Genomic DNA, 10,728 nt, shown 5'->3' on the forward strand with positions numbered 1-10,728 from the left:
CACCATATTGGCCTGGCTGGTCTCGAACTCCTGACCTTGTGATCCATCCACCTCGGCCTCCCAAAGTACTGGGATTACAGGCGTGAGCCATGGCGCCTGGCCCAACTTCAAGTAATCTTCTAATCATTATTTCTATTTTTGAGATACTGGTTCATAAAACATCAAATATCCACGAATCACAGTGCTATCCACTGGCAGCATGGCAGCAAACTACAATGAAAACCAGTTCTACAAAAGACACTTTGAATGCCATTTCACACCTTTAATACTGTCTTAAAGGGTCTATTACTCTTCACCTATCTTAGTGTACTTTGAAATATAAAAGTAATAATTATCATTGGAACAGTTATTCTAAATCTAAAAAGATAACTCCCATAGCAATATTTGTTTACTCAGAACATATTTTCATTTCCAATATATGTAAAATTTCTCACAAAGTCAGAACAGAACTCAGTTTGAACAGAAACCTCAGTGTTTCAATCTCCACATTCAGTAGAATAAACACTACATAGTAGGTTGTTCTGAATATAAATCACGCATTTAAGTAAATGGGATATAATTTCTAACTTGTGTTAAAAGTGAAGAAATAATTTTTTATGTGAAGCTTTGTCCCAACTCAGTCAAGTGCAAGATTATCATATGATACAAATCAAACTCTACTAACACAGCACATTTGTCAGAGACTTGAAGGCAGATACATAACTACAGCTGGGGAACTGGATGTCCTTCAGCTAGGGTGTAATGAAAGAAAAAAGCATATCATAAATCAGGCCCCAGTTTTAATTACTTCATTGATGACAATGCCTTACTTTATTTATTGAAGAATGTTTCTTCCACTGAAAATACACTTCTAATTTTATAATGCTAGACAGTAGGAGAAAAAATAGGAGCCCACATAAAAAAAAAAAAAAAAATCCACTCTTTATCTAAAGTTATTGATCAGATATGCAATGACTCTTTTCTGCTGTGAAGACAATCAAATCTTTTTTCTTAAGTACTGACTTGCCAATTTATCTTTGATAACTGATTCAGAAAGATAAATGAACCTTGTAACTTTATATATGAGAATATGTACATATATATATATACATATATATTCTGAGAAGTTATGTCCCATGATCTGACCCATACTTCTGATTTAAAATATAACTAAATTCTCTCAATAAAACAGTACTAATTTTAAGTTTTAAACTGAAATCACCCTTTTACCACACTGTTCTCATTCTCTTTAGTTTTTATTTTTACATTATTTCTATAAATACTAAAAAAAAACCCCCAAAATCCCCAATCTTGAAACTAACTTACATTAGAGGTCTGAGGTTAGTTTATAACTTTTAAAATATTTTGTTAAAATGTAAAAAACCTGAAATTACAAACAAAAAAATTTATAATTTTACAGTATATATCGAATTTTTTTTAAAAAAATATTCTGAACTGTTTTTATATAAGTAATCAAGTGTTATTTTTTTAAATGAAACTCCTTTATAGGCTAGAGGAGGATATGTGGTATTGCCCCATTAGAAATCAATATACATTTCATTTTTTTATGCTGGTACTTCAACTATTTCAAAGTAGTCATTTGGTAGAATCACATAACCTCTTTCTGATATGTCGTCTTTCTCTTTCTGGAAGTGAACAACCTCCTTTAATTTTTCAAGCTGCCGTTCTTGCCTTCTGCATCGCTGCTGTGCGGTCTTGAGCTTCTTTCTGAGTTTTTCTACTTGTTGTTCTAGCTGATGAATCCTTTTCCGCTGGTGCATTGTATCCTCCACAGTATAGTTGTGGTCACAGAAAACTGAGAGATTAACAGGGGTCTGAAGAGGTGGCATTAGTAATCCAATAGCAGCATCAACCTGGGAAACAGGAGGCGGTAAAGGAGGTGGGGGAAGCTGTTCCTGTGGCTCCAGAAGATCTTCTTTCTAAAACAAAAATACAAAGTATGTTTGAATTTAGTAACTAAAAACAGTTTAAAAGAATCTGTGGACTGACCAGGCGCAGTGGCTCATGCCTGTAATCCTAGTACTTTGTGAGAAAGAGGTGGGCGGATCACCTGAGGTCAGGAGTTTGAGACCAGCCTAGCCAACATGGTGAAACCCTGTCTCTACTAAAAATACAAAAATTAGCTGGGTGTAGTGGTGCACGCCTATAATCCCAGCTACTCGGGAGGCTGAGGCAAGAGAATCTCTTGAAACCGGGAGGCGGAGGTTGCAGTGAGCCAAGATCATGTCGCTGCACTCCAGCCTGGCAACAGAGAGAGACTTTGTCTCCGAAAAATAAATAAATAATAAAAGAATCTGTGGAATTTAAGAAATATTGACTTTTTTGGGGAATCAGTGGTATAGAAACATTCCAAAATGAGAAAATAGTTTCAGTTTGAATAAACTTTTCTACCTGAAGTAGAGGGACGGTGCAAGAAAGAGACAAAATGAATAATCAGATCTAATTAAATATTAAGCACTGAGGAGAAAAAAATGCTTTGAAACTAAACTGTCACTGATAAAGAAAACCCAAAACTTATCAATATATAACTGGCAGTACACAGTGATTTTTAACTAAGTTACAAAGCTGACTAAGTTTCTTAGTGTGATGATATTTATCTTTAATAAACTGCATTTTGTGTTTTCAGAAGTGTATCACTGTTAACTATAAGGTTCCAGGCACATTTATTCTTTTAACACTAACTGAGGCCGGGCGCGGTGGCTCACGCTTGTAATCCCAGCACTTTGGGAGGCCGAGGCGGGCGGATCACGAGGTCAGGAGATCGAGACCACCATGAAACCCCGTCTCCACTAAAAAATACAAAAAAAAAATTAGCCAGGTGTGGTGGCGGGCACCTGTAGTCCCAGCTACTCAGAGAGGCTGAGGCAGGAGAACGGCACGAACCCAGGAGGCGGAGCTTGCAGTGAGCCGAGATTGCGCCACTGCACTCCAGCCTGGGCGACAGAGCAAGACTCCATCTCAAAAAAAAAAAAAAAAAAAACCACTAACTGAATTTTCCACATTTTAATCAATGAACACATCAGTTTGATAAACAGAAAGCAACCCAATATTTTAAAACGCATATTACCTTGTCATGTGGCTCAGTACAAAGAAATATTGTGGGCACAGCGTTCTCTTTCAGTAACTTGTTGTTGCACTCTCTCTTAAAGCAGTCTGGAGTAAAGTGCTCTGAACAAATACTGCTATACTTGGTGGGTTTAAAGTTTTTTCTTCTGACAGCTGCCTCCCATTCTTTACAAAGACTGGGTCGAGTAAGAGGAAACCTAAGAAGAAGGCATAATTCAATTATCTGTCCTGATTTTTTTAAATAAATAAAAGTACCCAAACTTTCCAGCTTAGAAAAGATCTTACACTGGTATTAAAGATGTTACAACTGTATTATTGTATTGGATTAAAATTAGCTCTAGTTATCTATTTATCTCATTAATTTAAAAAAAATTTTTTTTGAGACGCCATCTTGCTCTGTTGTTAGGCTGGAGTGCAGTGGCGTGAGCTCAGCTCACTGCGCCTCCACCTCCTGGGTTCCAACGATTCTCCTGCCTCAGCCTCCCCAGTAGCTGGGACTCAGGCGTGCGCCACCACGCCCAGCTAAGTTTTGTACTTTTAGTAGAGATGGGCTTTCACCATGTTGGCCAGGATGGATTCGATTTCTTGACCTAGTGATCCGCCCACCTTGGCCTCCCAAAGTGCTCGAATTACAGGTGTGAGCCACTGCGCCTGGCCCTCATTTATTAACGTTTAACTTTTTTATACTGAGTTCACCAAAAGATTCAAGTAAAAGACATACTATAGAGTAAATGTGCCCGCGGTTCATGCCTGTAATCCCAGCACTTGGGAGGACACTGTCTGAGGGACTACTTAAGTCCAAGAGTTCGAGACTAGCCTGGGCAACACAGCAAAACCCTGTCTCTACAAAAAACACAAAAATTAGCTGGGCATGGTGGTATGTGCCCAGGTACTCGGGAGGCTGAGGCTGAGGTAGAAGGATGGCTCCAGCCTGGGAGGTCGAGGCTGCAGTGAGCTGAGATCGTTCCACTGCACTCCAGCCTGGGTGACAGAGCCATACCCTGTCTCAAAAAGAAAAAAATAACCTGTATTCATATTTTTTACCAGTAATTTTCTGTGTGCTGCACAGAGAGACAAAGATTGCACATTTGTATCTATGTACTGGGAAGAAGGGGCTTCCAGTTCTCTTAGCATCAGTCTGACAAATATGAATAGGCTAAATTTGAATTAAAGGCAGATAATAACCAAAGAAAAGTATTTTCTAATCAACTGGGATGTCCATTAGGCCCAGGTAAACGGGGATAGTGAGAGTTTACATTTATTGTGGTAATTTTACTCTTCCAAGTTAAGGATTTGGTAAACTGAAGGGATTAGAAAAAAAAACAAAGAGAAGGGAGTTTCGAATTTATGTTTCACAGTTTCTCTTCCATATACGATATGCTAGAGCCTGACTCTGCTAGTAAGAGATCTTTATGACAGTCTCTTTTCTTTGTACAACATAGCACTCTCTGCTGCCACTATGTAGAGGGTGGGAGAAGTGGTACTACTAGAAAATCTCAGCTGGGACTGGGCGTGGCCTGTAATCAGGCCTGTAATCTCAGCACTTTGGGAGGCTGAGGAGGGCGGATCATGCTGGCCAACATGGTGAAACCCCGTCTCTACTAAAAATACAAAAATTAGCTGGGTGTGGTGGTGCACACCTGTAGTCCCAGCTACTCGGGAGGCTGAGGCAGGAGAATCGCTTGAACTCGGGAGGCAGAGGTTGCAGTGAGCCGAGATCGTGCCACTGCACTCTAGCCTGGTGACACAGCAAGACTCCATCTCAAAAAAAAAAAAAAAAAAAAAAAGAAAATCTCAGCTGGAATGGCCTCTATAAGTATAAACCAGGGTAGCATATACTGGTAAAATTCAGTAACTATGGCCTCCTGGCTCTGTAAGTATCAACTATGATAGCATTTGCTGGTAAAATTCAGTACCTAGGGCCTCCTGGCTCAAGGACGACTAATTTACAGCTGTTTGTGAGATTCTGTTAAGATCTTTCCCATCTACTCTCCCTAAACCTGCTATTTTAGATAAGGGATAAGATGCAGGTTAGCCCTTCTTTTGATTCAATCCATATCTGTTTAACATCTAGCAGAAACAGTTATATCTTTTTTTTTTTTTTTTTGAGATGGAGTCTCGCTCTGTTACCCAAGCTAGAGTGCAGGGCAAGATCTCAGCTCACTGCAACCTCCATATCCCAGGTTCAAGCGATTCTCCTACCTCAGCCTCCCAAGTAGCTAGGATTACAGGCATACGCCTGTATTTTGTATTTTTAGTAGAGACGGGATTTTGCCATGTTGGCCAGGCTGGTCTCGAACTCCTGACATCAGGTGATCCGCCCACCTCGGCCTCTCCAAGTGCTGGGAATTACAGGCATGAGCCACCGTGCCTCGCCAAAAACAGTGATTTCCGACGTGTGAATACCCTCCTTAAACTAGTTTCCAATGCCAATGAAACATTTTCCATAATTTTAGATTCCTTCTGTCAAGCTATCAGAAATGTGGGTGGGGAGCTGCCCATGTAATCCTGTTACCATCACCTGACCTTTCCCTACATTTAGAAAGAACATGTTTACAGCAATTCCAATTAAATCAAGAGATAATATTAGGATATCCTGAACTGAATCCTCTAAGTGTTCTATCCCCTTCTCCAAGGGGTAACATCATTACTCTGGAGACCTCTCTGTGTTCTACATACTCTTATTTCTATAGGGTCCATCTCACATGATATCAAACATACTTAAAAAATGCATGGACACTCCCCTAGTAAACACAGATGGCTCCACAGCAAGAAAATTAATTAACTGAAAAGATATTTAACATTTTGCTTTTGTAATTATTTACCTAATTATAAAAGATAATTAGCTAATTACCTATGGCTAATCTGTATAGTTTACCCCTGGATCTGATTTCTTAGCTATCATTTGCGTATAGTCGTCAGGAATTCTTGCAAAGAAAACTTAACATAAATGTAATTAAAATTTGTAAACAAATTCAGCTGAATGAAAATGTTATGTCACACTTTACGAGCGTTTATCATAAGTAATTGCAACTCTGCACTTTTTTCCTATTTTCAAGAGAATATTTTTGATCCTATCACTCTTAACTGTGCTACCTACTGGATAAGACAGCTCTGAAAGCTGTGGGGCAGTTTCTTTCGAAAGAGCTTCCTCTATGCACAGGTAATGCCATAATAAATAAAGACCCGTGTGAGTTATTTTATTGTGATCCATGTTGTAACTGTCCATATTATCATTATTGTGTGCTGAAAAAGTAACGATTTATCTTGGCAGTACCTGAAGATTTCTCCAAAACTCAGGGTCCTTAAAGCTTAGTTCCTAGAGATTGGGGGCAAAAATTCTCCCTGATTTCCCAGCCAAAAAACCTTTAACTAATACGATGCTGGCCCCCCATCCACGGCAAGGGCGAAAAGTAGTGATTCCTTCGTTTAAAGGCCTTTGTTTCTATTTTAAATATATCCCTAAGACCATACTAAAATACCTGGCTGCTCTGTGACCCTGGTGGTGGCAAAACCCGCGCCACCCTAGGCATCGCCCGCGGGCTCCGAACGCGTCAACCGAGGCCGCGAGCGAAGCCTGTAACCAGGGCCTGTTCCAGGAGCGCGAGAAACGGCTGCCGCGGCGACGCGCGCCGAGAACGCGCGATCGGGCGGCGGTTCCCAGCGGGACGCGGTGGGAAACGCCCGGCGCAGCCGTCCCCAGACCCCAACCGCCCCTCGCGCGGACACGCGCCTGGCTCCGCCCCCGGCCCCGCCGGCCGCGCGCCCCCACCCCGGCTGAGACCGGCCCCGCGAGGCGCACAGGGTCCTCACTTGTGGAAAGAAACGGGCTTGTCCTTGTCGTAGCGGTTCTTGCAGCCGTAGGCGGAGCAGGACTGCACCATCCTTCCGGTCCTCAGGCACTTCACTTCTGCCGCCGAAGGCAGGGGAAGCTGTTCTCAGTGTCGCTGCGCTCCGTTGGACACCCTCGCTTCTTTTGTAGCTTTGGCCAACAGTTACAGTGATGGTGGCCTCCCTCGGGGGTGACTAGTGTGCCCGTTTTGTTGTTTGCATTAGCAGAAAGACCACAGCCATCACCCGTCTCCCATCTCCAAGATGGCGGAGGCAGCTTCAACCTCACCTCTCGCGAGGTGTGCGTCCCACTGTCTCTGATTAGCCCCGAGGTCAGAGGTAACGTTTCCTGGGAAGCTAACTATTGGCTGAGGCCAGGTGTTTCTGGCGGTGGCTTCAGATTTGCGGAAGTGGGCGGAGCCCTGAGCTTCCGGCAGGCAGGAAGGAACTGTTTGTGGGGGAGGAGGCGCGGCGGGAGGCCGGATTCCTGGGGCTTCCTCCAGCCCCGGGCTGTTCCCGTGGTTAATTGATGCGGAGCTTTTCTGGGGCGGCTTACAGTAGGGAACAACTAGGGCCTCTTGGAGAACAGGTGTAAAGCCGAGGTCGTTGTCTCATTGCGCCCATTTCTTTAAAAGGGCGGACACAGATGGTGTATGATTAATAAAATTGTGGAACCTTTTCCCAGAATGCTGGTCTGTATCCCATTACCTGTGTCTTCAGGTATCACAAGTCTCTGTGAGAGCCAACGTGACAGATTTTTAGCAATGAAAAAAGACACGCTCGCCAAATCATCTCAATTGCCAACGCAGAAGCATTATATATATGTACATATGTATGTATATATACGTGTGTATATATATGTAATTTTTTAAATAAATAGAGGCGTTGTCTACCCACGTTGCCCAGGTCAGTCTGGAACTCGAGCTCAAGGGATCCTCCCATCTCGACCTCCCAATGGGTTGGGATTACAGGAGTTGAGCCACCAGGCTCTCCCTCCCCAGAAGCTTTTCTGAAAGGCTGTCCATTGCTGTGATTTCCATGTGCTGTGTTGCAAATATCGAGCTGCTGCAGCAATTTTGACACCTGAGAGAGAATATGTCAGAGGGGTTCAAACTAGAGCGACTCTGTGATGAGTGAGGGCTAGGAAAATGAGGCTGGGACTTGCTGGGCTGCATTCCCGGAAAGTTAGGTATTCCTAGCCTCTAGATGTATATACCATTAAGGCAACAGATTGATAATGTTTACTACACAGACCCAGACTTCGAAGTGTCCAGATATCCGATATTTTGAGAACAGAAGCATTCCTAATTTTGCTTTAAAGAGAATATATTGGGCTGGGCACAGTGCCTCACGCCTGTAATCCCAGCACTTTGGAAGGCCGAGGCGGGCGGATCACTTGAGGTCAGGAGTTCAAGACTAGCCTGGCCAACATGGTGAAACCCATCTCTACTAAAAATACAAAAATTAACTTAACCGGGTGTGGTGGCACATGCCTCAAATTTCAGCTACTCTGGAGGCTGAGGTAGGATAATCGCTTGAATCCGGGAGGCGGAGGTTGCAGTGAGCTGTGCTTGCACCACTGCACTCCAGCCCGGGCGACAGAGTAAGACTCTGTCTCATAAATAAATAAATAAAGATAATATCGATTCTTACATAATATAGTAATTAATCCTTTATCACAAACTCTTGTGGCAAAGCACATCTCCCCATAATCTTTTTTTATCCTATATATAAACCAAGTGTTGTACTTAGGGTGGACGCGTTCCTCCTCTTACTTTTGGGAATGCCCTACTCTGTCTATGGAGTAGCTGTACTTTCACCACTTTACCTTCTCAATAAACTTGCTTTTGCTTTGTACTGTGGACTCGCCCTGAATTCTGTCTTGCGTGAGATCCAAGAACACTGTCTTGGGGTCTGGATTGGGACCCCTTTCCTGTAACAGTTTTACTTCATTCCCTGCCCCTTTTCTTTATATAGATCTGAGCCAGGCAGACCTGGAGAGCGGACTGTTGAGTAATCCCTTGACCCTTATTCTCTACCTTTCCTGCCCCTTTAAATGTTGGTGTTTCCCCAGGGTTCCATCCTCTGCCTTTCTGTAACTCCTAAACACCCTGCTCCTTAAACTGAACTAAATGCCATAATTCTCTCATCTTTTATTTCCTTTGTATATCCGTTCTGCCTTTGGGATTATCATCTGTGAATTATCATCTGTGAATTATCTATTCAACAATTGTCTAAACCAGAAATCTTGGAGTCATCTTGGATTTTTTTTGTCACCCATAAAACCCTTTGATGACCAGGTTAATTCTGTAGACTAAATAAATAAATGCCTCTTAAATCCATCCCTCTGCATGTCTCCTCACTGTTTTTTTTTTTTTTTTGAGAGGGAGTCTCACTCTGTCACTCAGGCTGGAGTGCAATGGCGCGATCTCAGTTCACTGCAACCTCTGCCCCCCGGGTTCAAGCGATTCTCCCACTTCAGCCTCCTGAGGAGCTGGGATTACAGGCACCCGCCACCATGCCCGGCCAATTTTTGTATTTTTGTAGAGATGGGGTTTCACCATGTTGGCCAGGCTGGACTCGAACTCCTGACCTCAGGTGATACGCCTGCCTCGGCCTCCCAAAGTGTTGGGATTACAGGTGTGAGCCACCGTGCCCAACCCTCACTGTTCTTTAATTATTTTTATTATTACGTTTAATAGAGATGAGGTCTCACTGTGCTGCCCAGGCTGGTCTCAAAATCCTGGGTTTAAGCTATCTGTCAGCCAGGGCCTCCCAAAGTCCAGACTACAGGCGTGAGCCACGGCACCTGGCCTCCTCACTGTTCTTGACCAGGCTCTCATGGTCTTAACCTTGCAGCAAACCCTTAACTATCCTAGTCTCCAGTTTTACCTCTCTCCATTCTGTCTTCCATAGAGGGGTGGTGCATGCCTGCCACACCCTTGCTCATATCCTTCCAAGGCTACTTGCTGTACTGAATAAAATTCAGACTTCTTATGGTGAGTTATAAAGCTCTTTAGGACCAGGTACTTCTACTCTTCCACCATCATCTCCCTCCACTTGTCTTTACCTCTGTTCCAGCTTTATGTCTTAGAGGGCAGGCTGTTTTGTGGTTTCTTTAAATAGGCTGTTTTCCTTGCCTTGAAATGCCCATCCCTGACCTGTCCACCCTTAAGATGTGGCTTAATGGCCTGGTGCAGTGGCTCACGCCTCTAATCCTAGCACTTTGGGAGGCCGAGGCGGGTGGATCACATGAGCCCAGGTGTTCAAGACCAGCCTGGGCAACACAGTGAGACCCTGTCTCTACAAAAAAATACAAAAATTAGTCAGGCATGTTGGCACACACCTGTAGTCCAAGATAATTGGGAGGCTGAGTTGAGAGGATCCCTTGAACCCAGAAGGTTGAGGCTGCAGTGAGCTGTGGTCATGCCTTTATACTCCAGCCTGAGCAACAGAATGAGACCCTGTCTCAAACAAGCAAACCAACAGTTACCACGAGCTGGGTGTCAGGGCTCAGGAGGCTGAGGCAGGGACTCAGGGCAGCCTGGACAGCATAGTGAGACCCTGTTTCTAAAAAAATTGTTTTTAATTGGTCAGGTATGGTGGTGCATGCCTGTAGTTCCAGCTACTTGGGAGGCTGAGGCAAGGAAGATCCCTTGAATCCAGGAGTCTGAGGCTGCACTGAGCTATGATCGTGACAGTGAGATCCCATCTCTAAATTTTATACACATACACACACAGATATGTATTGCTAAAAAAAAACTAATGATCACCTGAGCCTTCAGCAAATGGTGATCTTTTTGCTGATGGAGAGTCTTGCCTTGATGTTGA

At 43.4% G+C, this 10,728-nt stretch overlaps 1 protein-coding gene across 2 annotated transcripts; it reads right to left on the reverse strand.

Moving 5' to 3' along the window:
* Positions 1-247: 247 nt before the first annotated feature.
* On the reverse strand, positions 248-7,210 carry THAP1 (THAP domain containing 1). Of its 2 annotated transcripts, XM_003269651.2 has the most exons (3): positions 6,880-7,210; positions 3,068-3,263; positions 253-1,919 (listed from the first exon to the last, which is right to left on the reverse strand). In XM_003269651.2, the coding sequence occupies exons 1-3, from the start codon at positions 6,948-6,950 to the stop codon at positions 1,545-1,547; spliced, it is 642 nt and encodes a 213-aa protein (XP_003269699.1). In that variant the 5' UTR covers positions 6,951-7,210; the 3' UTR covers positions 253-1,544. The 2 variants fall into 2 exon arrangements, with proteins under 2 accessions (XP_012363991.1, XP_003269699.1); XM_012508537.2 differs by lacking the exon at positions 3,068-3,263 and having other exon boundaries at positions 248-1,919; positions 6,880-7,186.
* Positions 7,211-10,728: the final 3,518 nt, after the last annotated feature.

Source organism: Nomascus leucogenys, chromosome 8 (assembly GCF_006542625.1).
Source record: "Nomascus leucogenys isolate Asia chromosome 8, Asia_NLE_v1, whole genome shotgun sequence".
Classification (NCBI taxonomy): domain Eukaryota; kingdom Metazoa; phylum Chordata; class Mammalia; order Primates; family Hylobatidae; genus Nomascus; species Nomascus leucogenys.